Genomic DNA, 26704 nt, shown 5'->3' on the forward strand with positions numbered 1-26704 from the left:
CTTCAACCTCCCCCACGCGCTTGGCATGGCACTATCTCTACAAGCACGCCCGGAACCGGGAACCCCGGGGTGCGCTTGTCACTGGCAGGGATGCGAATTCCCGGGAAGGAACACTCCGGCACCAGCCGGAACAAGCCGACGCCACGCCCCCTCGGAGCGCCTGGCCCCGCCCCGCCAATGCCCCGCCCCCATTGGAGCCTCGCCCCGCCCTGAGGGCGTGTCCCTGATATGACCACGCCCCCAGTGACCACCACAAAGACGACCACGCCCCCCGGAACAACCCCGGGCCGGTCCCAGCACTGCGCATGCGCCGCTGTCCGCCCGTCACGTAACGCGCCCGAGCCCCGCCCCGCTCTTTGTTTACCCCGCGTGGGGGCCGCGCGCCAGCTGAGAGCGTCATCGCGCCAAGCCCCGCCCCTGGCCGCGTCTGCCGCGGGCACAGCGGCGCTGCGGGGGCACTGCGCGTGCCCGCGTGCCCGCGTCCCCGCTTCCGTGCCTCCCTCCGCCGCCCGCCTCCCCGGCACCGAGCCGGGGGAGCCTCTGTTCGCCGCCCGGCAGCCGGCGGACGCATGTTCGCGGGCGGGGGCGGCGCGCCGGCGGTGAGCGCGGGCGAGCATGGCCGCGCCCGGGTCGGAGAAGAGCAGCAAGAAGAAGACGGAGAAGAAACTCGCGGCCCGCGAGGAGGCGAAGCTGCTCGCCAGCTTCATGGGCGTCATGAACACCATGCGCAAGCAGGTACAGGGGGCGCTCGGCTGGGTGAGCCCCGGCCCCGCGGGGCCGCTTCCTGCCCTGCAGGCACATCCCGATCCAGCTCCCGCGCCTGGGCTTCCGTGGGCTTTTCGTCCCTGGAGCGTGATGCGGTGAATGACCCACCGAACATGGCACCGCGGGGGGCCCAGGGTCTCTGGCAGCCGCACAGCGAGAGTAGCGAGCTCCGATTTCCCTTGCGTGGGCTCATTGTGGGCGCTGGAGGCAGAAGACACCGTGGAGCCGCTTTTCCTTATCTGATAAGATAACGCCTTTCCTGTGGTAGGGCAGGAGTGAGGCTGCGAGTGATGGCCCAGTGTCTTCAGCTGGAGCATTCACAGAGCCCTTTTCGAGCAGAAACCTGAGGGTAGTAAAAAGGTGGTGATGTGGAATTTTTAACCAGGATTCCTCTCTGAACGAACTGGCTGTGTGCCTGTGAACAGTGAAACTGCAATGGGAGGAGAGGGATGACTGTAACCATGGTTTGGTTTCACAGGTAGCATTTCTTCTTGAATGCCTCTGGCCATCTTACTGGGAGGTCAGTGGCACTGTAGGAGTCTGGTGGCCTCATCTGGCCTCAAATTCTGACCTTTTGGGCTGATCAACTTTCTTGGTCAATAGTCCAATGATTATTAAAGGTGACTTCTCTGTTTACCAGTAGAGCAAGAGTAGTAACCAAAATTACAGTTGTGCAAGTGCATTTCAGTTGAGCTGTTAAAACTAAAAGAAATATTTGGTTTTAAATTATTCGTCTTTATAAAAAATCTTTCATTTCTGATACAAGAGCAGATGGGTCATCCATATAACTCCTTGCATATGAAGAAACCTTTCCTCTCTTTGGAGGAGCTAGCTTGATTGTGGAACTTTGATTCATTCAAACACAGTGATATGGAGCCAGAATGAAAGCTACCTCTGAAGGCAGACCATGTGGGGGCTTCATACTTGGCACTGTCATGTGTTGTATCTTCTGTGGTTTAGATGCTTGTCCTCCAGTGTTAGTCTTGCCAGAGACTCAGTCCAGCTTTTAATGCTGTCTGGGTCCTGGCCTCGGAAGTGATACCAGTGTTGGTTCTGTTTTTCTCCAGCACTTCAGCCCTGTTCTTCTCTCACTAAAGCACAGTCAATTATGTTATCTCTATAAACCTTTTCACGGAACTAAGCTCCTGTATATGAAAAACAATATTGTTTTCAGTGACTTCAGGTAGCAGAGTAAAGACTTGAAACCTGGGATCTACTTTTTTGATTTAGGCTTTGTTTCTGATCTAATTGCGTAAACATATCCCAGGGTGTGGCTGAGCTCATAACTTAGTTCATCAGTGTTCAGCTCATACCTCTGTCACTGTTTAAAAGGGGGTGTCAGATTCTGCTATGATTTTTAAGTAGATAGAAGAAATATTGCCCTCCCTTAGATGTATGTACAGTCCTCAGCACAGGGAATTCATGCTTTACCATGTTCCACTATGTGGCACCATATTGTCATTCTGTGTAAGTACCTCATCTTTCAGTGTAGTAAAGTGATAACTCTCAGGTAGCTACGAGTTGCTCTAAAACACATGGAGTGAGAGCATAGGGATTAAGTGCTGTGAAATCTGTGTGTATTTGTGATTCAGAGTTCAGACTCTGTTATGCCCAGGGAGATACAGCACTGAATTTTGCATGGAGACTTCTTATCTGACCCTAGATGGTGGCTTTGCATATCGCACGCAATGCTGACTGCTCCAGAAATTCTTGCATGTTTCATGACACTTGTGTTTCTTTTAGGAATTGTTTGTAAGAGGAGGTTAACTATTATTGAGGGGACAGGGGGAGGTGTGATTATGTAGGATAAAATTAGGAAGTCAGCAGGAGCCAAAGGAAAAATATTCTGGTTTCAGCTGATTAGTTGTGCTAAAGTTAAAGAGGATTTACAGGCAGCTCTTTCTTCTGGTATTTTGATAAGTCAAGAACTATGCTGTGGTAATAAAACCTGAATATGAGTTAAAAATTTCTTGTGATGGAAATGTCAACATGCATGTGGAGCACTAGATATTTATCTGCAGTAGTTTAATGCTGATGGGAAGATGTGCTGATGGGAAAGTAGAGCTAATTCTGAAGAGACTGCTTTTTGTGTGAGCTGAGATCAAGAGGCAGCCTCCATGAGTATGGGTGTTTAGAGTAAACCATGGCCGTACCTGCACTCAGTACAGGTGAGGTGTTGGGGCCAAGTGTGTTTAGTGCAGGAGGACTTGTTGCTGATCTCCAACACTTGATGACCCACGTTTTTGTGGGTTTACAGAACTATTGGGCAGCATGTGCATAAAGCCTTTGTTGCAACTTTGCAGCTGAGTGGAGGTCAGCCAAGAAAGAGTCATTGGAAATGAAGCTGGGATAGAGCTGCAAGGTGTTGCTGAACCTGTTATTTGGAAGGTGAAATGCCCTGCAGAAGCTCACGTTGGGGTGTGTCCTTTAGTTAACACCAGTCACTGGTTGCATCATGGAGGCGACCCAGTGACAGCAATGGATTCTTCTGGAAAGAAGTGCAGAAATCCTTACAAGAGCATTACTTGAAATGGAATAGTCACACCCAGAAACATCCCAGGGAAAGAAATTAAAATGATGGTCTGTTTTGGTTGGCAAATGCACTCACAGAAGCCGTAGAACATCTGAGGTGCTTCTAAAGCTGAGCTGAGGCATTAAATGTGTCTTACAAATGCAGTGTGGAGCTCAAGCAACAGTTGCATGTCTTGGCAAAGCTTGGCCAAAGGATTTTATGGTACCTTATACTGTTAATTTCTGATGCTTGTTTTGAACCAGAAGTGCTAGGAATTTCAGCTTTAAAGGATTTCTCTGAAATTTTTTCAGAATGGTCTCTTTTGTTATTTCAGTCCTATATGGTTTAAAGCCACAGATGTGCAAAGCAAGCTGTGTGTCACCCTCATCTAACTTTCATTTAAATAATATTTTTGAAACGTATTATTTATATTTTGTCCAACATTTGCTTCTGAATGTCCTTAAAAAAACTAAGAAGACAGACATATTTGAAGGGACTGTACATATGGGTTATCAACCCCTTGACCTGGGCCCACTTTGTCTCTGTGGAAAACATTGACACAGTTCTAAGCATGTTTATATTACCCACAGTAGAAGCATTCTTTTTCGAGGTTAGCATAGGGATGACTGTAGGTAGGTGTTTCTGAAGGTAGATCCATGAACTTAAGGTAGTAGTCAAAAATGAATTCCTGTATTTTGAGGAAGCAGTGTAGCTTGGTTTTTCTTTCTTAATAGAGAGTATGTTATAATTAACTGCAGTATCGTATGCATTTATTTCAGTCAGTGTGTTCTTAGAAAGGATACCATTTCAGCATCTATTCAAATTACGTGTTTTTACCCCAATCCCTTACTCTCCTCTCAGTTCTTCTGACAACTTTTATAAGTTCTGTCACTTTCCTTTCTCCTTCTAGTGCATGACAGTTCACATGTAGGGGAGAAACTAGCTGCCTACATCTAGATAGCAAACAAATGAGAAATAAATAATTTTTTTGTCTGCATGCTAGTTGCTCATCAGGTATGACCAGTCAAACCCTTCCACAGAGGTGGTATTTTTCAGATACATTTTCTTTAAAACGTTCCGTTGAAAGCTTTTAACTCATTTATAACTTTCACTCCAGCTGGGCAATATGATGGCAGCCTTCCGATATGAGATTTCTGTGAGTTTTCTTGAAAATCAGCAGCAGAGTAGAGGAAAGTGACTGAGAGATGTAAAGAGTGCAGCCCCTGCCAGATGCTGCAGAACCTACGTTATTGGAGGCTGATGTAAATGCCACAGGAAAAACTATAATCAGAGTTCATAAGTTATTTGTGACCATTCTTAAGGTACAAATTCAGGGGTAAACTGACCTTTGATAGTTCTCCAGGTTTACTGAACTTTTACTTTCAGAAAACCTTTTTATCACATAATGCTCTTGAGTTGTGTGGGTTACAAAAATCAATGAATTTCCCTAAGTTGTTCTTAAAGAAATATTGCTCAACTATTTTAAAAAATACTGATTTTTGTGGGTTTTGTCTTTTTTTTTTCCTCTGATTTAGAAAACTCTCTGTGATGTCATTCTTATGGTTCAAGAAAGAAAGATCCCAGCTCACCGTGTTGTGCTTGCTTCAGCCAGTCATTTTTTTAACTTGATGTTTACTAGTAAGTCTTTTGAAATCGATTGATTTTAAACTTTTATGATTATGTCCTGCTAGATTTGTGGCTGACAAGTTTTTATTTTATGAAAACGATTAAGTTGAGGGATAAGTATAAATGAAGATTTCTCACTTTGTGTCCTTTCATTCATCTCTGTTCACCCCTCCCCTCATTTTCCCTTTAACACTCTTTTGATCAAGTCAAGTGTTACTTCATATATAAGCTATCTTAATAATTGGGGCCCACACTCTGTATTAGAGTCGATCCCCTTCCCTTAACCTGAAAACCGTGAGGTTTTGCTCCCATGACAGAATTTGTCTGCCCCGTTGCTTTTCACCATTAGGCACTTCTGCATATAAGACAGGCTTTCAGAGGTTAGGAACATGGTTTAATGGTTGAACTCAATGATCTTAGAGGTCTTTTCCCACCTCAGTGATTCTGTAATTCTATAATACTTGTGTTTGTGCTCTCTATAAAAATTCTGTTGCATGGTATCTTATCTTTTGTATGCCTTACCCATTAATTGTAAAATTACTGTGAAATCAAAGTCAAGTAGAAGTAAAATAACCATGCCTTCCAGTGGTCAGCTGGTAACCATCTGTGGGCAAACTTAGTGCTGTGCCTGTGTATGTGGAGCTTGGAGCTGTCTCCATTGTTATCAGTGTAACAAGTATTCTTCCCAAGAATGGCAAGGCAGTGGAAGGATTTAAAAAAAGGGTTTATTTCAGATGCAAGGACCACTTTTTTATGATGTTGCACACATCAGGCCTCCATGGGCAAAAGGCAAAGCCCTGCCTCCTCCAAGGCTTTTTGTATCTTCTCTCCTCCCTCACACTCTCTCTGGCCTAAGGAGGCCTTGTACATGTTTGCAAACATGTTATCTCTTTGCATACCAGAGAGCAAGGCTGAGAGCTTCTCTTGCTATGAGGAGGGGGGGAAAAGCATTGAAACTGCCTTTGAGAGAGTTACCATTTAGGCAGAAAGCCTTCCTAGTGAAACGAGTTCTAACTTTCCATTACAAATTCTTCCGGAAATCTGTCTATTCCTAAACTTGGCTTGAATGTGGAAATGGCTTTTGATAGTGCAACGTGTGCTTCCTGGTTTTGGTAATGCTAACTTGGCAGTCTGTGCTGCTGTCAACAACATCTATGACCTTTTCTATTTAATACAGTTATCATAATTTACATAATACAAGCATGTACACACACCAGTGATCCTCCACTGCCTCCTTTCTTTCCTGACTTGCATTAGTAACCCTGGGAAAACAGCAATCAACTGTGTGCTGTTTTTAGCAGGTTCTCACTTTGTATAATCACTTTATTTTCTACTGTTTGCAAAACATACAATAACTCGAGTGGCTTTATTGATTAAAAGTTTGTTTTTTAATCTATTTGCAGCAAATATGATTGAATCAAAGTCCTTTGAAGTGGAGCTAAAAGATGCAGAGCCTGACATTATTGAACAGCTTGTGGAGTTTGCTTATACTGCAAGGTAGTTTTGTTATTAAAGCTCACACGTTTTCTAGGAAACCTGACAATTGTAAATGATAAAATCTTAAAATAATGCTTTTGTGATTCATCAGTTTTGTTACCAGTGCAGTTCTTTACTTTGTTTAAAGCCTGATGTGACTAGACCTTCTATCCTTCCTCTGTTTTCCTTTTTAATGAGTAGGAAGGTCTACAGACCAAAGAGAATGGTATTTGTCTCCAGAAAGCAATTCAAAGCACTTCAAGCTTTTGACTTCAGTGTTAGAGTCAAATTATATTTTCCACTGTTCTGAAATTCAGGCCCTTATTGTTGTCAGCACAGTCTCTCTTTGTGGCCATGGAAGCTATGGCATGGAACCAATTCCAGGAGTTATACCTTCGTCTCAAAACAGGCAGTGTGGGTAACTGTTCTGTGGACAGCAGTTCCCTCCTATCTCAGGTTGTCAGTGTGTTTGGGATTTTTTCTGGATTGTTTGGTTTTTTCCCCCAAACAGAGCTCCTACAGATGGTGAGGATTGTAAACAGTACTTAATCAGCTTTAATTAGATCTATGGATGGCAGACCTTTCATCTTTGTACTAATGGGATTAGCTCTCATTAGGGAGGCTTTCTCTTTTTTTTTTTTTTTAAGAGAAATCTTGTATACTCCCGTGAGTGGTGAGAGACAGTCCATGTAGACACCCCACCCCAGCCACATAGTTGCCTGCCCCGGTGCCCAAGCCCTAGTCTGTGGGTTCTGTACCTTCTCTTGAAGCACTGCCGTGCTTGTTCTGCTGATGAACTCTGGGCAAATCAACCAGGGCAGTTCTGACAATGGTTTAGACACAGTTTGCTGATGCTGACATCTATTTGGGAGTAAGAAACTGTCATAAAAAAGGTCTTTTTGGGTTTTGATTTTTTTTTTTTTTTATGTTGGTGTCTAACCACACAAGTCAAAGCAATAGTATAGGACAGCAGTAGACCTGTGTGACAGGCTTATTCTTCAGATCCCAGGACTGGTTACCCTTTACCCTGCCTCGGTAAAGCAGAGCAAATGAAAGCAGTTTGGAAAGATCATAAAGGGAGATGGTGTCTTCAGACTGTGTGTTGTGTGAAAGATTCTTGGGCATATAGCAGGGAAATAATATTGGCGTAAGTTGCTTTTTTTTTTTTTTTTACTGCAGCAAATGAGGTAATTTCAGTGATGCTAATTTTATACCTTCTCTTTTTCAGAATCTCAGTTAACAGCAATAATGTCCAGTCTTTACTAGATGCAGCAAACCAGTATCAAATTGAACCTGTGAAAAAAATGTGTGTGGACTTTTTAAAAGAACAAGTTGATGCTTCCAATTGTCTTGGTAAGAGAAATAGACTTAAACTTACTGTTTATTTTTTAACTTTGCTGTTCCTGAAAAGTAGATAATATTGTCTAAAAGACAGTAATGTTTGGCTAAATCCAGGCAAATAAAAATAATTTTGCCTGGATCTGAACTGTTTCCCCTTGCCACAGGGTCCACTGAATGTGCAAGATCTCATCCAGCTTGGCAGGACACTGGGGCTTCTTGTTGGTTAGAGAACCACAGTTGAAAAGGTGGAGCTTTCAATTGTTACTGTACTTGAAGACACAATTTGACAGATTTGTAACTTACAAAACTAGCATATCTTCTACAAGAATGAACAGAATAAGTTTAGGTTACTTTTGGTTTTATTCACTTTTCATTTTGACTGAAATCCATGAATGTCATCTGGGCAGGTTTGATATAATATGTTCTGTAGCTGTAATGTGAACTTGGTGTTACAGAAAAGGTAAACAAGTAGAAGTAAGTACTTTTTCATGCTTAAGATTTGATGCACTTCATTTAATCAGAGATTAAAGAGAAAATTTTTTTTAGGCTTTCTTACTGACATTTGTTAGGTAATTCTCCTAGTAACAGCTCAATCATGTTACAGATGTTTATAATAGCAATAGAAATGTTTTGCAGAGTGTCTGAATTACACATTCAACTGACACTTCGATGCAGTACAGCTGTGGCTCTGAAACAACTGCTGGAAGAAAGGCATTATCTACTAAGGAAAATGCCACTTAGGCTTGCTTTGAGTGGCTTTTATGTAGCTGGAAAATCAATTATGCTAACATTTGCATACTTTGTTGCTAATTTATAGCAAAAAGGGAGATAAAGATTAAATAATTTTTTTCCTTAAGGCGTTGTTTGTAAGTTGAAACATATTCTGTGCAGACTTATAGACAAATGCATGGTTTATTAAAAAAGTGGATTTGAAAGAGACCATGGCTTAATTTGAATCTCTTGAAATTTTGTCAAGAGGTCATATGCATGGATTTTCTTTCTACTTTGCATTTTACTACTTAGAGCAGCTCTGACTAGTTGTAGCCCATGGGATAGTGAGTTACTCCTAGTACACTTGCCATCTCCTCCATAAAAGGAGGAAGGCTGTAGCATGATGAGCAGGAGTTCCTGTGGAAAAGCTCTGTGCTTATGTAGTTTCTAGTGGGAAGGCTGGCAATGGTGCTTCTCAGTAACAGTTGCTGTTTATAACTTTGTGCCAACATTCTGCCCTTCCAGCAACACCAGTATGACTTTTTTGTGTTGGTCTGCAGCTGATTGTGCTACCTCTATAGAAAAGTCACAGTTCACCATGACTCTTGAAGGAAATTGGGCTTGGTTGGTGACTGATGCTGCATGAGCAGGTCAGGGAAGGTCATAAAACCTGGATCCAGTTTCTCAAGCTGTTCTGGTTAGACTTTGTTGTTGTGGCGTGTTGGTTAAGGGGAAAGAAACATGAGGAAATAATGCTGGAAAGATACTTAATACAGCAAGCGTTGCAAGTCTGACATTCCAGTTAGTTTACAAGGGATAGGAATAAGCAGTTTGTCCTTGTCTTAGTTTGTCTTGAATTGCAGATGAGTTATGATAGCATATGTTTAAAAAAAAACAAACCATGGTAATAAATATTAAACTGGGGTTGCAAGTATCACTGAAATTACGGTAATTATATTCTATTTTAATGTATTAAAGGTAATTGCAGTTCAAATTTGGAAGGGTTTTTTTCTTACTTCATAGGCATAAGTGTGCTAGCAGAATGCTTAGACTGCCCAGAACTGAAAGCCACTGCAGATGACTTCATCCATCAGCATTTCACTGAAGTTTACAAGACAGATGAGTTTCTTCAGCTGGATGTTAAGCGTGTGACACACCTCCTGAACCAAGATACATTGACAGTGAGGGCAGAAGACCAGGTGAGATCCCTGTTTCATACCAGCTGAGAGCACTGAACTTCACTATCTTTTTTTGATCAAGAACTTGTTGCATGCATTCAAGTATCTCACTTCTGATGTTCCTAGAGGATATGATGCACATAGTGCTTGCTAAATTGTGGAATAAAACATGCATTCTAGCTTGGTCAAAATCAAATTTTAATAAATATTCACATTTCAAGTGTGGTTTATGTATGTGTTTCAGCAAACTAGGAAGAAAGAAGTCACAGAGGGAATTAGCATAGCAGTTTCCTTTATTGAGATAGCTATAGGGCTTCTGATTCCATAGTATATGAGCTAAATTAAGTTTGATGTATCATAGCAGTTGCTTCTAGATTGGGATTTATGTGCTTCAAAGTGTGAGCAGACTGGGCCTTAATGGCTGCATGTTTCTACCTGAGTACGGTATCCATTCTAGAGAGGAGTTGCTTCTGATGGAAACATATGCATACACAAGTTAAGCCTGGGGGACTGAGGGACTTGGAAGCAAGATGAGCAAAACACTGAAAGCTAGATGCATTGGCAGTGATGAAAGGCCCTTATTTAGGCAGTGGACATAAAAAAGTTTAGGTCACTGAAAGGAGCCTGGAATTTCACTCAATTAAAAGTTGTAAGCTGTGGTAGAAGTTACATTTGCAGCTGTCCTACTTGGAATGCTTGATTCAGCTTACAGCACAGCCCTGAATGCCTGTTTGCCAGCTTGTTCTTCCTGCTGCAGGAACACAGGAAGCATATAGGGGTCTGCACTGCAGCCCAAAACGTTGACTGTAGGATGGTTGTAGCAGCTGGGTAGTACTTGGAACTTCTGGATGCTTGTAGCTTCTCAGTCAAATCTGTTGAAAACAAACTGAAATCTAATTTAATTTAACTTTCTTTGGGTATGGCATCAAGAGTTGACTCATACTTTTGAAGTGCAACTGAGAGATCTTGTAGCCAAGATGGTGTGTGTGTCCACTTAGAAGTGGATGTATTGCTGACTATAAAGTTTCCATTTATGTTGACCTCCAACAGGCAGAGGAATCAATTTTGAGCATTAAGGTTTAGTTATTTGTCTTACAGTGTGGTGAGGTACTTTATGAAAATAAGAATTACTGGGAATGGGGGATAATATCAGGTCATTGAATATAGATGTAGGCTGGTTAGAAGTATAAATATGAGTTATGTCACAGTTCAACATTCTTACCGAGTGCTGGATGAAAATCAGGTCACAGGGTAACATTCTCAGAGCTGGAAGTGTTGTTTGGCTTGCAGCCAGAATGACACTGGAATTCACGTTCTTGAAGTTCTGTTGGTAAGGTAGGATGGCATGCTTTAACCTGGCAGCAGTGGTAGAAAACATATTGTATATCATCATTACAATTCCTTTAGGAAACTAGCAGTGTGCAGTATGAAACTACAAAAGTTTGCCAGTGGTACTATAGGAATCTTATTTCTCGTGAGTACTGCTAGAAACTTGACATAGTACTCTAATGTCTGTACTGGTGTAAAGCATATTTGCATTTAGTACAAAAAGAAAGGTGGCAATAATTACTACCTGTCCTATACAATGTTTCCATCCCAGTCATTCTGTTGAATTTCCTTAGCTGATGGAATTGAGCCATAAGTATTTTTTTCTCTACTTTCCCTCATTCCCTGTAATTTTGCAAAATTATAGCTGGGGTGGTTTAGTAGTCCTTCTGAATAATTCTGCCATTAAGTGTCTTTCCATATTATGTCTCAGTCACTCGCTACTGATTATTGTGACCAATTTCAGCTACAAGCATAGGTATTGGCTGTGCTTGTAATGAAGTTATCCTGCCACTTTAGAGTCAGTGCTACTAGATAAAGCCTGCTGTGTCCGAGAGCAGCATGGGAGTATCATAGTTCATGTATAATACTGGACTTTTGTTTCATTTCTTCCTGACTTGCGGTACAGTCATAAATAGAGCAGATTTCATGGTTACTTTCACTACCTCTTAAGGAAACACATTACCTTTTCATGTAAAGAGGAGAAAGAGAGGAGGCCCTCTGATAAATTTACAGTAGTCTGCAGCTAAAAACTTTGATTTAAATTGTCTCCTGAGACATAACAATAGCAATGTATTGGGATCCCTAACATGACGATTTGGTAACAGAAGCAGTTTGTCATCTTAGGAAACCATATCAAGTAGAAGCTATTTCAACATTTCTGGGGAATTATTACTGATGTTATGGCATTGGACTTCAGATACTGGACTTAACCTGGTACAGGAGTTACGCACATAAATGTGAATTGCAGATTCATGTTTTCCATTTGGAGGAAAAAAGTTAAATAGCAGAAGTAGTAGGAGTTTTAAAATTCGTAGATGTGTTTTATTCTGTGGTTGTGTATTTGTTTTACTTCATGTCTGAGCACTGTCTTTTTTTGGGTTTCAGTAACTGTTTTGTTGGGGTAGGGGTTGGGTTTTTTCTGGAAGATGGCGATGGATCCACACATACTAAAATGATACTATAAATTAACCTGCAGTTTAGAGCATTAGGGTTCAGTTATGTGTCTTACTGTATGGTGATGTACCTTATTCTTTTCTTTCCATTTCTCTTGTTTAAGGTTTATGATGCAGCAGTCAGATGGCTGAAGTACGATGAGCCCAATCGCCAGCCGTACATGGTTGATATTCTTGCTAAAGTCCGATTTCCTCTGATATCAAAGAACTTCTTAAGTAAAACAGTTCAGGCTGAACCACTTATTCAGGATAACCCAGAATGCCTTAAAATGGTGATCAGTAAGTGACCTCTAGCTGAAATCTTTATAATGTTCTGTATGATTAAGAAAATGTTGTGGAATTTTTGAGGATTGTTTGCTTTAAATGCTCTGACAACATATCCACATTAAATCCATCTGACTGTGTTCCCTCTAGTATGTTGCCTTTAGCTGAAGTTGGATTAGGAGATTATTACGTAAATAAAACCTATCTTATGTAACAGTGTGACTTTCATTTGTTTTCTCCTAGCAAATGACATGAACTCCATGAGAAGTAATGGAATGGAGATTTTGTCAATGACTCATTAGAGTAATTGAAAGTTAGTCTGCCTTTGGGACACACTAGTAATTTCAATATCATTCATGCTCATGTGTGAATTAATAAAAGAAATACTTCATGTCAAAATTTTGAGTATTATAAAGCTTCCCTAAGCAAATTAGATTGTTAACTCTATGTTGCACTATTTTTATCTCTAGTATATACTGACCATTGATCCTAAAATGATTGATCCTACATTTGCATTCTCAAGGTGCAAATAAGATAGGGAACAAGCTTCCTCTTTGTTTTTAGGTACCATTTTGTCATGTGAGAAAGAAAAACCTAGATGTTAATAAATATTCTGGAAATAAATTTTTGATTTCAGTAGGAGTTAACTAGTTGGCTTCATTTTAGTGTAGATCTAAAAAACAGTACACAACTGCTTTCCTTCAGATTCAATGAGCAAGATTCAAATTAACCTATATGTTGGTAAGTATTTGCTGACTTTTGACATCTCAGTCATACTTCTTGTGTAACATGGAGTTGGATGCATTGTTTTAGAAATAAGGATTTTTTTGTAGTTTTAGTGGCTTGTAATGTCACCGATATTTTTGCATTCTCTGGAATGTTTCTTAGGAGAATGCTTATTCTCTTCTACCAGTTATAACTAATATTTTGCATTGTCAGCTAAGAACAAAAGTAAGGGGTTTTCATGAGTGTGCAGTGTGCTAGAGATGCCTTCTTATCAATCGGAAACTGTGGCGTGAGGAGGTGCCACAGTGACTCCTCATTGTACTCAGATCCCTTCTATTAATGTTAGCACTGTCCTCTTTAGACTCCCAGTTTTGCTGTTCCTTTTCTTTGGGTTTGCCTCCTTTTGCCTGTTTCAATGCAACAAACTTAATTGCTTGTTGATATTGTATAAATTAGCTATCGATCAGTTGGTATATAACATGAGTCTATGTCCATGTCCTTATTGTGTGGAGCAGGCAGTTTGAGACAAGGTGTAAGTCTTGATGTATGCCCTTATCCTCATGTGCTGCTGTGCATTATTCTTCCCTTTTAAATCAAAGCTATATAGGTGTAATCTGGAAACTTAGTTTCTCGCTTTTCCTTCTCTTCCCTCTCTCCCCTGTCCCTGCCTCTGAAACCTCCCTTGCTATGTGTGAGCTACACTAGATCTGCAGCAGTTGTTGTCTTTGTTCCAGGTGGGATGCGGTACCACCTCCTTTCCCCAGAAGACCGAGAAGAGTTAGTGGAAGGCACACGGCCAAGAAGAAAAAAACACGATTATCGCATTGCTTTGTTTGGAGGCTCACAGCCCCAGTCCTGCAGATATTTTAATCCCAAGGTAATCGTTACCTCAGAATGCATTAAGATTCACTGTTTGTAATCTCACCTGTTTTATTTGCTGATGGTATTAACTAAGAGATTATGATCTACAAAATGGTATTAGGAGGGATGTATTCCCTGCCTCTTGGGTATACAGTTGGAAGAATATGGTTAATTAACTACTTTTAAGTCTGTGTACCAAGATGTAATACGTCATTTTGAATAGAATGATGGTGTTTGTTTCTTGGCAATATTAGATACGGAGATCTGATCAATTCATGAGTTGAGAATTGATTGGTATGTGCATCACACAGCTGCAAAGAAATAAAAGGTCACCGAAACATCAGGCAATTAGTTAGGAATATAGAAAAGTCTGTATGCATGTGCATGCGCTTATGTGTTTAGAGTAACTCAAAGCAATTTTTTTTAGCACTGTTAAGTTATTGGCTCATATTTTAGTGTATAATCCAGTTTTGAAGTGCAAGGGTTTTTTTTTTAGTGCATTTATTATAAATATGCAACCACTTCTAAATATTAATGGTTCCGAATTTTGTTTGTTCTTAAGAGTATGTAAAGAGTGGGATGGGGAATGGGGAGAACGTATTACGTAAGTGGAAAAGAGTGAGTTTCTTCAACAAAAAACTTAGAGTTGGCCAATTTATAGCAACCAAGTTCTGCCTGCAATTTGTTCCCTTGTTTCCTGAATAAAATCGAGCCACAGGAATGATGTGTGTTTCAGCTATACAGACTAAATGGTCTAGAAACATCAACTGCATGCAGAAGGATTACCCATACTCTGTTTTACCAGGCAAGCACATGTAGTAATACAGAAAAAAGTTGCTACGTAAACATCAGGGCTCTCTAAGTTATGAAATCACATGCATGTAATATTTTGTGCAGAAATTCTGGTTCTAACTCAGCATATTAAATGCTTGTTATGATTTCAAACGGTTTTGTGTGTTATCTGTGTGAACTTTATAGTCAATGTGAGCCCTGTCAAATCTAATTCAGAATGAATGAGCCTTGGGGATGTGTTTTGAACTTTTCTGTCACATTCCTATGTAAGATGAAATTGAAGCCACCTTCCTTGAGTACCACTCAAGCCTGGGGAGAAGAAAAACCTACTACCTTTACTGACTTAGATTGAGAGACATTTGATATGAATTTCCATTTGGAGTTCAAGATTCCCAGCTAATGACCACCTTTTTCCTTCATACACATACCCAAGATAAGCAGTACTCCAGCTGGGGATGAGGAGGTGAGGGGTGCAGAGCAGATAATCCTTTCCTTTCCAAGGTCCGAGTCGGGGAAGTCTTTGATCAGGGCATTCAGAACTTTTCAAACAGTTACATGGTTTTGGCAAAGAAATCTGTTTTGTGGACAAAAAGTACCATCCGTGAAAGTCTACGTGAAGCATAGGATAAAATGCCTTTTTCTTTCATAGACTATTTGTCCAAGCATAGCACCAAAAAGTAACTGAATTGGGAAGAAATTTTACAGAACTGCCTCCCGATCAAGACTTATGGCCTTGCATGTGGATTAGTGGGCAGAGGGAGAATGGGGCAGGGAAGGAAAATTCAAGAAGTGGGAAATTGGAGATTGTTTTTCTAACAAGCATATTTTCCTAGTGCTTGTATCCTTTCTTGGGTGTTCTTAGCTAGCCTGTCATGTCTCGTTGGATAGCTTTTACTTCATTTCCAATTCTAATCTATTTAAAGGTCCTTTTCTGAATGTTTTGCTTGAGTATCTGAGTTTGATATTTAAAACTGTGACAGTAGCTTCTTAAATGCAACAAGCCAAGGATCCAGAACCCCCGTTGAATTAGCATTTAACTCACTTTAATTAGTCTCATCAAAAGATGATGAAAGGGTCACAGAGCAGGGAATTAAGCTTGTGTACGTACTTTTGCAAGGTTGGGTCCTTGGGAAAGAATTGAAATTTTGTTTATTGTCTGTTAATTGAATAGTGACCTAGTCCTTCACTTGTGAATTTAATTAAATTTAGTAATTTAATTAAAATCTTATGTCACCTAAATTGACAGTTGTAATACAGATTTCCATAATTCTGACACGATAAAACTAGTGCAAAAATTTTAATTTTCACTGATGCCTTTGCACACAAGATTAGTCTCTAATGCTGATTTTCATTTCCTTCTTGTTAAAAGGGTACTTTAAATAAGACTGGATTGGATACTGTGTGTTATTTGTTGAGACTGTTAGCAGTATGAGTTTAAGACTATATTTGTTGTTTGTGTTGCACTGTAAGTGGTATTTCTATTGATGCATGTACTTCATCAAGAGAGCAAAATGATGCAATGGGGCAGATGCAGATGGGTATAACAGTTATGGAGCAGTCTGGCACTAATTTGAGTAGAGATGTTTGTTTTCAGATGACTACTAGAAATCTTATTAACAGTTGTGGGAAGCATTTTCTTGTTGAATTTTCAACATATTATTTTTAAAAAATATATTCTTTTTTTTTTTTCCCCTAGGTTGGGAATAACATACTGGTTGTTTTGTTCTATGAGTTCTTGATAAAAAACTTATACATGACTTTGAGATTTCATGTCAGCAATATGCTTATTCTTTTGAAATTGCTGTCTCTAGTGACCAGAAATGGTTGGAATTTTTAACTTTTTAGCAGTGTAAAATTCAACAATATCAAGTAAAAAGTGACAGATGCCTGGCAACACTATTTCTTGATGACTAAGGAAAACAGCATACCTTTTATGAGGAAATGGAGGTGTAGTCAATAAGCTGTTAGTGGGGAGGTTGTCCATATTGGGCATGTCTGCTGTTTTCTGTGGCAAACTTTGAAGAGGAGGTATCAACTGAAAATGAGGGAAAAGCCTTAAACAAGAAATGTGCTTTTTCACATGACCCATAATTGCACATGCCATTCTTATCACAGGATCTTGTGGCTCTTAGGAGTTCAGATAGTTTTAATAAGTGATTTAGTAAATTGATGAAATCAACCATTTGTTGAAAACAGAGATCAGCAGGGGAAGTGTCACCGTATACCTGTCTTGGTCTGTCTTTCCTTACTCAGGCCCCCAGAAATGAGGCTTGCACTGCCCAGGGCTGTGTGGATATTGGCTGTGGTGTAAAGCAACTCTTCTGCATAATTCCTAAATGTGTTAAATGCAAAAATTGAATCAATTCTATGTGGTACAGACTAACACTGAAGAGCATTGCAAGAGGATGGCCTAAATTGCCTCCTGCTGAAAGAGGAGGATACTGCTGAGCATGCTCAAGTTATGGCTTTCCGTTTGATAAAGGTATGGATGAAATGGATACATGAGCTGAAGCTATAAAAGTGGGTCAGATCACAGCCCTTTATAACAGTAAAGGAAAACAACAGGATTTTTTGTAAAATTGCCAGAAGTTTAAGCTAGAAAGTATGTTGATCTTGCACAATGCGCTGAGACATTTTCTTAAGATTTATGCAGCTATTTATTTTGCCATGCTGTAGTATGGCTTTCCTTTCTAGGATGCCCCAGGACCTGTTTCTCACCATAAAGGGCCACATGCACCTGCCAGCTCTTCTTGATATGGGGGATGCTACAAGAAAAGATTGTAAGATGTTTTGGACTATAACATGCTCTGCCTCTCTTTCTTTGAACCCCCATGTAGGAGTCGCTGTTCTTCCTCATTGACCAAGGTGTTTGAAGTATGTCCTTGCTAAGAAAATGTAATGATGTAACGTCTTGTGTGAACCATTGCAGTGAAGGTCATTCAGCAGGTTGAGGTAGACCTTCTTGAGGTGGCACAGATAACAGTTAAGGTCCCGTACTTTCCTGTTCAGTATAGGATACAAACTATGCTCATGGAATATGTGAGATGCTATTACTCAAGAAGTGTTTCTTGTGCTGTATGCTATCCTGGTCTGCCATCAGTTGCTGAGTTTGGTGTTATTAAGGCTTTGGGCATTACTGCCTATATTTGATACTCGCTGATTTTGCCAATGTGTGCAAAATCAGTTTCTAGGCAACGTGACTGCCAGTATTTGTGATGGAGCATTACCCTATTTCTCATGCAATCAACTGTGGATAGCTAGAGATCATTTGTGTTTTGTAAATTCTGTAAATAAGCTTCTAGTTGTCATGGTAATAAAGTATGTATCAGAGCTTTTTAACTGAGTTGCTTGTCAATTTGGATATTCTCCTTTTTCCACTGTCTTTGTTTGATACATTCTGTATTTTATTATTTTTTAGAAATAATCTGTTACTATATGTAAGATGTCTTCTTCCATTGCTATAAAAGAAAATGCAATCCTACTTTATTGATCATATGCATTGTTTTAACATAATAGCAGCAGGAGGTCAATTCTGTTGGAAAAAACACAACTGTTTTTCAGGGACGCTGTACTGGGTGCACACAGGGAATGAAATAGAAATTCATAATGTCATGGTTCATTGCAGCTAACTGTGTCTGTGTCTAAAAGAATTTTTCAAGAGTACGCCTGAGGAGTATTCTTCAATAAACAGTGTTCATGTTTTTTTTGAAAAGGAACTTAAAACTGACCATATCTAAATCTCTATGAAAAGCTCTGTTTGAAAAACACTCGCTGTGCAGGTAAGTGTTATAATCTATTAGACATTACTTGTTCTTTGTAATGCAGGATTACAGCTGGACAGACATCCGATGTCCCTTTGAAAAGCGCAGGGATGCAGCTTGTGTCTTCTGGGACAACGTAGTTTATATTTTGGGTGGTTCCCAGCTCTTCCCTATAAAGCGAATGGACTGCTACAATGTGGTGAAGGATAGCTGGTATTCCAAGCTAGGACCTCCAACACCTCGAGATAGCCTTGCAGCCTGTGCTGCTGAGGGCAAAATTTATACATCTGGTGGTTCAGAAGTGGGTAAGACACTAAAAATCTTTAAAACAAACAAAAAAGCACAAAGAAAGATAGCTGGAAATTTTTCTGGTTTTTGCATGACTGTTGACAAGAAACTGCACTTTGCCGTGTTAGCCTAATGAGATTATTTTCCTATGTTTAGGATTTTATCCCCCTTTGCCCAATCCAACAACCTGTGTTTTTAAAATGGTTTCGCTGAATGAAATGATTAATCTTTACATTAACTAGAGCATAAAGTAGATTGCAGCTCTTAGGGGTTAACTAGGGACAAGACCAGGCTGGATGGAGCTTTGAGCAACCTGTTCTAGTGGAAGGTGTCCTGCCCATGGCAGGAGAGTTGGAAATAGGTGATCTTTAAGGCCCCTTCCAAACCAAATTATTCTGTGATTCTATGAAATATATTTTGGGAGTCCCACTTCTATAAATCTACAAAACTTAGAGTGGTTCAAAATTTTCTGCGATATGTGGCCAGAATAGCTGCATTTTGACAACAGCTTCCTTGTATGCAGCATATGTTGAGCCTAATGAGATTTTTTTCAAGGGGAAAAAAGAAAGGTAGAAAAGAAATCTTTTAAAACTACTGCTCTTGGTGGTGAAATGATACCTGGTCCTCTAAAGGAATTTGTCCAATTTTTCTTTCAAATGGCAGAAGTTATCTTCTTTTATTTTGTTATTCTGTTGATTTGCTTCAGCAAAGGGAGATAAAATACTTTCTCTAGATGTTATTACTCAAAATAGTAAAGAAAAAATAAGACCATTGGGATTTTTTTCTCTCTCCAAAAAACCCTAGAGGCTGACTTATGCTATCATGTTTTAGGAACATTTTATTTTGTCTACACCTGATACATCATCAACAACCCAAAAGTTGTAATGTAGGCATGCTATATATATCCTTGAAAGTAGAGCTTTAAAAAAAGCTATGTTCTGGGGAAAAAAAATCCTAGAAGAAAGAAATTTTCTAGTAGATCCTTTTGAGCTCTGCATCGGTGCAGAGGGAGGTGAACAGAGAAAAAAGGTCATAATCAGTGCTTAACATTGATAAGTCACTTAGTGGGAGGTTGTAACATGTAGGCCATGTAATTTGGCCTCAAATATTTTAAGAGGTCTAATGAAGCAGCAGAATAGGCAGTTCCCAGCTGCCACCTCATGTGGTAAATGTGAAATAGCACCTTTCCCATTAGTTGAAATAGACTTAACTAAGGCTACACTGGGAAACTTGAAACACTACAAAATCTCATAAATCTTCATAGTTTCCCACATTTCAGTTCATGGGGAATAATGATAGAAACTTTTGATTGTATAGTTTATTTTCTAATACGTGTTAAATAGTTAATACAACTGTAGTGGAGATCTTAATTTAGCAGTTTTCTTTGAAAACTACCCTCACACTGTGCACAGCTTCACTTTGCTTTCCATAAATAATACTCAAGACAGAATAGTAAAAGCCCAAATTTAATAATGCTGTACTTTTTTCTTTAGAATTCAGTGAACACTGAATGTTTGGAAAAGTCTGTCTCTCCTGAATCTAGTATTTTCTAATTTGAAGCAGGCAATTATGTAAAAGCATTAATCTGATAAAATGCTGCAGTGTGTTTAGCTACAAAGAAATGTAAAAAAATTGCCTGGTTTTTGCATCAATTGAAGAGGTTGGGTTACTGTGCCAGTCCATGGCTCATTTCCCCTTTTTGAATTGGTGGGAGTCCTGTTTTATTTGCAATAACTAGCAGAGTTTAGAAGCTGAATTGTTCCACTCTGTTTTGGTACAGGAGAAATACTTATCATTATACTGAAAATGGAAGCTTTTATCTGTTAAAAAAAGATATTAAAGACAGATCTGCCTTATTTTCTATGGATGGGAATTTCTACAACTTCAAAACAATAAGGATGACTATTTACTTCAAAGGAAAAATACATCCTACTCTATACAATTTTTGGTGAAATTGAGAATTACAGAGTAGAAGTAAACAAATGCACAGTTTATAGGAGTCTGTTTCTGTATTTTGGGTCTGGAAACATAGCATTGTTTTGAAGGTTCAAACCCTCAACTGGTAGTGAGTACTGCTAGTATGACACAATTTTTGGAAGTAGAAATCCAAGGAAGAAGAGGCACAAGAAAAGCCACCTTTAACTGTTCTAGGTGAATATATCTATTGAAGCTAAGGGAAGAAGGACCCTGGTTCTTTTCTGGGAAAGTTGTATGCAGCCTTCTCTGCCTTGCCTGTGATTCAGTTACTTCAACACAAGTCTTTAAGCTCCCACCTATCTTCATTAGAAAAATCGCTTTTGATTTCAGTAATAGTTTTCTTGGCCCCTGAGGGAGGAGTACACAGACCTTGCACTTCCAGTATCTGCTACTCCTCAGGAAGAAAATAAAGTGAGGAGGGGTAGCTGTTTGGTGATTGCTAATAATTCAAGAGTATGGTATGACATAATCAAACTATCAAAATTCCAAAGGCAACGAGTATTCTGGAAATTGGGCAAGTCACATTGCATACAGAAAAAACTCATGAACTTGTAGTAAGTTTACAAAGATGGTTACATCTTTACATCTGAAAGTTCAGTATATTTCCAAGTAGTAAGAGTAGCATGAGCTGATGACAGGGGATCAGTAATCTATATATATATATATCTCTGTTCAGCATTTATTCCCCTCAAAAAACCCCAAACTTTATTTTTTTTCTTGTTGTTTTTAAACAAAAATAGCAATTTAATCAACTTACTTACTGGAATAAAAGAGTGAAAGAAACTATGAGTATGTGCTTTTGAATTGTTCCAAATTTCAAGTTGGTCAGGTCTGCTTTTGGAGGTGGGAAAGCAGCTTTCCCTTTTCAACTAAGAAACCAAGTCTCAGTTTGATAATTGCTGTTAGACTCTTCCCTTGAAAGACAGCCATAAAAATTAATGCCACTTTGGTGGGTTTCTGTTTTTTTAAGGAAATTCTGCACTGTATTTATTTGAATGCTATGACACGAGAACAGAAAGCTGGCACACGAAGCCCAGCATGCTGACTCAGCGATGCAGCCATGGAATGGTAGAGGCCAATGGTCTCATTTATGTGTGCGGAGGAAGCTTGGGAAACAATGTTTCTGGAAGAGTCCTAAATTCCTGTGAAGTTTATGATCCAGCCACCGAAACGTAAGTATTGTATTAATTGTATTAATGTTATTTTTAGTCATTTGGGTCTTTGCTAGCTATGTAAATGACTCAAGTATAGATGACTAAAGGAAAAACTGTATATGGTAAGGAATTTTCCTGAGTCAGCAGTGAGGAATCAGTTATTTGTAGCTTTACTTGAAAGGCAGTTTTTCTTAAGCAGCTTTCATCCCTGTTTCATTTTCTTAATGGTAGGTTTCATTTACATATTTTATACTTATTTTCTATGAACTAGATGGTGACTCTTCCTCTTCTGTTTGGGTTTCTTTTTCCCCAGGTGGACTGAGCTGTGTCCAATGATTGAAGCCAGGAAGAATCATGGGCTGGTGTTTGTAAAGGACAAAATATTTGCTGTGGGTGGACAAAATGGTTTAGGTACTTTAATTCTATTAATTCTCTAGCTGGTCACACAGCAATGAATTCTGCTCTGGTCTATTTTGCAATGAATTCTGCTCTGTTCAGCTGAAAAACTCTGAGCAACACCATCAAACATCCTATTGTTGCCACTTTAGTTTTGCCTTCCTCTTTTCACCTCCACACTTCACTATATCTTATTTTTTAAATTCTTGTACTAATAAGAGTACCATCAAGTTCAGATATGTACCCCTACTGTAGCCCAGTTCTGAAGTAGTTAATATGGCTAAACCAGGCATCTAAGAAAAGAGAATTAATTTTTTTTTTTTTTAGTTAGTTATGATGTGTTTTGAGATATTTTAGCATTCTTTTGAGAGACAGGTAAAGGTATAGCCACTATTTTAGGAACTTCAGTCCAAAAACTTAAAGATAGTCAGATATTATAAAGTGGTGAAAATGTGAGACCTCTTCTGACTGCCCAGCTTTGAAATAAGACTCACTGTCATGGGCAGGTCATTTATGATTTGCCTGTTTCCTTGTCTTTAAAACTAGAAGAATAATAGTTTATTTACCAGAACAATTGAATTTTAGTTACTGGGGGTTTCTAAAGTGCTTTTCAAAATGGAAAGTTCTCATTTATGAGGTTTTAAAGTCACTGTTTATGGTAACTGGTATACTTGATATCAGATGAATGCTATTTTAGAATATAGCTTGATTTTTAATTGGCTACTAAAACTGTTCCATCGTGATTGATTCCTAATGCAAAAACAGTAGATGCATTTATTGCACAAACATTTTATCAATCTGTAACTGCCAGAGCTGCCATCTTGTATAATGTTAGCTGAATGCTCCTTTTAGAAGTGTTAATGACTGTTCTTACTGGAATAGAATGAAGAAGAGTTATGTCTGGGGTGAAAGACTCATACCTCTTAACATGATAGAAAAGTTTCTTAATCTCTCAGATCTAGTAATTCAGGACTGGAAGTGAAAACTGACTCAGTTGTTAAATAGGGATAACAGAATGTTTGTGGCTGTTGTAAGGTTTAATTACTAACATATTTCTTGAAGAAGTGAATCTTAGTCATAAAATCTACTCTTCTCTAATAACTCTTGGTTTCTTTGGCCCTTATCAAAGGCTTTTACACTTCAGTGATTTTACTAGCATCATGGAGAGAGACATCCTCTATCAGTAAATGGCCTATTTTGGTAAAGGTACCTGTCAGTCCTCTAGAATAAAGTGCCCTAGCTATAGGGAAGTTTCAGATAGATTCCTAAGTTTTAGTCACTAGCCACAAATCCATCACAAATTCAGCATTGTTAGTTCTTCTGTTCATGAAGTAGTAACACGTTGGAATCTCTAGAAAGCGTCTAATGTGAATTTGTTACAACACATCTTACTTTCAATCTCCTTTTTACTTTTCTCTGTATTTGTGCAAGGGTAAACTGCTAGTTTAGAAACTTAGGGTGTTTTTTCAGGTTTGTTTTTTTTACTGTAAAGTTTTTAAAACCTTAAAAATAAAGACTTCAGTTTCATGGAATATTTGCATGCTCTAGTTCAGTCCATACAGTATAATGTAATAAGCAATTATCTATTTCATTGTTTTGTAGGTGGCCTTGATAATGTAGAATATTACGATATCAAGATGAATGAATGGAAGATGGTGTCTCCAATGCCATGGAAAGGTGTAACAGTGAAGTGTGCTGCAGTGGGATCTATAGTCTATGTCCTGGCTGGTTTTCAGGGTGTTGGTCGCTTAGGGCACATTCTTGAATATAACACTGAAACAGACAAGTGGATAGCCAACTCCAAAGTCCGTGCTTTCCCAGTGACGAGTTGTTTAATCTGTGTTGTAGACACTTGCGGGGCAAATGAAGAAACATTAGAAATCTGAAGACCTGTAGGAGATGCTGAGACATTCTTCAAGGACTTGGGGAAAGATGGCTATTGGTGCTTTGCTTCCATATTTTACTGAATCTTGTTAAATTTAATAACAGGAAAAAATGAGATGCAGTCTTTCAATTTGTATATACAGCATATTGTGTAATGTGGATTTTGTCATGCCCATTTTCTTGTCTGTTTTTAAGAGATGGGGATGTGTTTTGAGAATCCACTTACCTAAGTAACATCACATGGCATCTTCCTTTAAAAGGGCTGTGGGTGTGGCCTTCTCAAACATAGACCAAATTAAAAATACTTGGAACTCTTCTAAAGCATTTGGTGAAGAAAAGATTTCTGGTTAAATGACACTTTACCAAGGTCAGTTGCAGACACTTCATTTAGTAATGGTGAGTAGATATAGCTTGGGTCATGAGAAAGATGAGCAAAATTTTTTTCTCATTCATACCTACCTGCAGAAATCTTACCAGGATGCAATGAAGATATTTTCTCAGGAAAGACCAAGGACTGCTGTCTAATAAAGATTCCCAATATTTCTACAACTCTCTAGATCGTGATAGCTGCCCTCTTCCACTGAGTTTCTTCCATCATTTGCATGACTGCTTATCAGTTTTTTAAAGTTAGAGAGGCCATATATAGAGACTAGAGAAACATTTTGATGGTCTCTTTGGCATTTTGGGGAGCTTTCACAGAAAGACTTGGATTCGGTTTTTTTTATTATTACACTGAGGTAAGGGATGTCAAAGGGTGAAGTTGACAAGAATTGTGCACTATAATTAACAAGTTGGAAACTTGGAGTGAATTCTCAGTCTCTCTTCCCAGGCATCAGACTGTACATACTGTGGATGCCAAACTTTTAGCAAAGATGGGAAGAGGAATGGGAAAAGCAAATACAATATACAGATATATTGATTTTCTTCTTGAAAGTGACTGTTTTTAAAATGGCATGAACAGAGTCATTAAAGATACTTTACAGAAGTCTTCAGAAGTTGCGCATGGTTATTCATCTCTGGTCTGGAAGCACAGAGCTCTGTAAATGCTCCCAGCCACCACGATGGTAATTTCTTCATCCAGAATTGAAGTCCAGCCTGTCAAGCTCTCGGTGTCATCAACACTGTGTGCCTCTTCTCAGTTCTGGAGAACTATACAAATGATGTCTGATGTCTGTCCTGCTCCCATGCTAGTTCATTAATAGCTTCATTGTAATTTTGTCACCTCTCTTTTAACTTGCTAATTTTTTCAGGTCTGTTTCTATGAGACTCCTGAGTTAACCTCAATAGTCAAAAGTTGGTGCTTGCCTACCTGTACCTTGTACCTCACTGGTGCTGTGGATGTTTAGTCTGTTTTAATTTCTAAGGTCCTCCAAATTCTCCTAAGTAGTCTAAATCCTGCTTTTCAAAGTCAGTGCTTCTTTGTAGGCTTCCTCCTGGTTTTCTCCCTCACCCTGACAACTCTGCCTGTACAGACAGGAGTAGATGTGCTCATGGGCTCAATAGCGGTTCCTACAACTCCGTCCTTTATTCAGCAGTAAGTGAAGCCTGCGCGACTCTTTTTTTTTTTTTCTGCTCCCCCTTGCCTTTCCCTTGTCATAGCCACGAAACAAACGTGTCCCTGGTGCCTCTGCTCCTCGAGAATCCTGGCGAGAACTGTGCCCTTTTTAGGCTGGACAGGCTCTTTTGTCTGGTTTGTATCAGCTTTTAAGCTTGCGGAGCCGCGTTGTTCTACGGGTTGTATATTCCTCGGTCCCCAGCGGCCCTCAGCACCCCACCGCCGGCAGCGCGGGGCGGCCACGCTCATTCTCCGGCTCCTGCGGGGCTGCTGCCGCCTCGGCTACGGGTTCGGGAACGAGCACCCGCGCTCCGGGCACCGCGCCGCCGTCCCCGGGTACCCGAGCGCGGCGGGGCGAGATGGGGGCGGGCAGGACGGGGGGGCTGGAGGCCGCCCCCAGCCCTGCCCCGGTGCCCGCCTCGGGCGCTCCGAGCGGCCGCTGCCGGCGGGAGCTCCGGAGCCGGCCGGGGCTGTCGGGGGCAGCCTCCGGTTCGGCACTCGCGGGGTTGGGCTCTGGCGAAGGGACTGCGGGATATGCCACGAGGCCATGGGAAAGCGGCTCGGGAAACTTCCCTGCCAGGAGCAGCGAGCAAGTGTCCGGCAGCTGCCTGTTGTAGCTGGTGAAAGTTGTTTCGGTTCCCATCGGCTCTGGGTGTTTGGGAGTTTCGGGAAGGTGAAGGACACGACGGCGAGCCGAGGGCTGCAGTGATGGCACGGCAGGAACACGGCTGCAGTCGCTTCTCTTTATTTCTGTTGAAGGAGGGTGGTGGTTTGCCAGTTCATTTGGGGCGTTCACATCTGTGAAATTTGAAAATGAATCCCTTGTGTGTCTCTGTGTCACAGACCATGTAACAAAGGACCATTTCTTCATAACTATGGAGGGCGATTGTAAGTATGAATCTGTTTTCTTGGAGGTTTTGACTGCTCCTGTCCTTG

The 26704-nt window shown here is 40.1% G+C and overlaps 1 protein-coding gene across 1 annotated transcript; it reads left to right on the forward strand.

Moving 5' to 3' along the window:
* The first annotated feature begins 517 nt into the window (after nt 1–517).
* On the forward strand, nt 518–25198 carry KLHL7 (kelch like family member 7). The gene is made up of 11 exons (XM_027639002.1): nt 518–735; nt 4813–4915; nt 6307–6400; nt 7608–7732; nt 9455–9630; nt 12215–12389; nt 13835–13977; nt 18579–18819; nt 21750–21951; nt 22247–22344; nt 23932–25198. The coding sequence occupies exons 1-11, from the start codon at nt 616–618 to the stop codon at nt 24213–24215; spliced, it is 1761 nt and encodes a 586-aa protein (XP_027494803.1). The 5' UTR covers nt 518–615; the 3' UTR covers nt 24216–25198.
* Nucleotides 25199–26704: the final 1506 nt, after the last annotated feature.

The sequence above is a fragment of the Corapipo altera genome, unplaced genomic scaffold (genome assembly GCF_003945725.1).
Source record: "Corapipo altera isolate COAL_440 unplaced genomic scaffold, ASM394572v1 44, whole genome shotgun sequence".
Taxonomy (NCBI): domain Eukaryota; kingdom Metazoa; phylum Chordata; class Aves; order Passeriformes; family Pipridae; genus Corapipo; species Corapipo altera.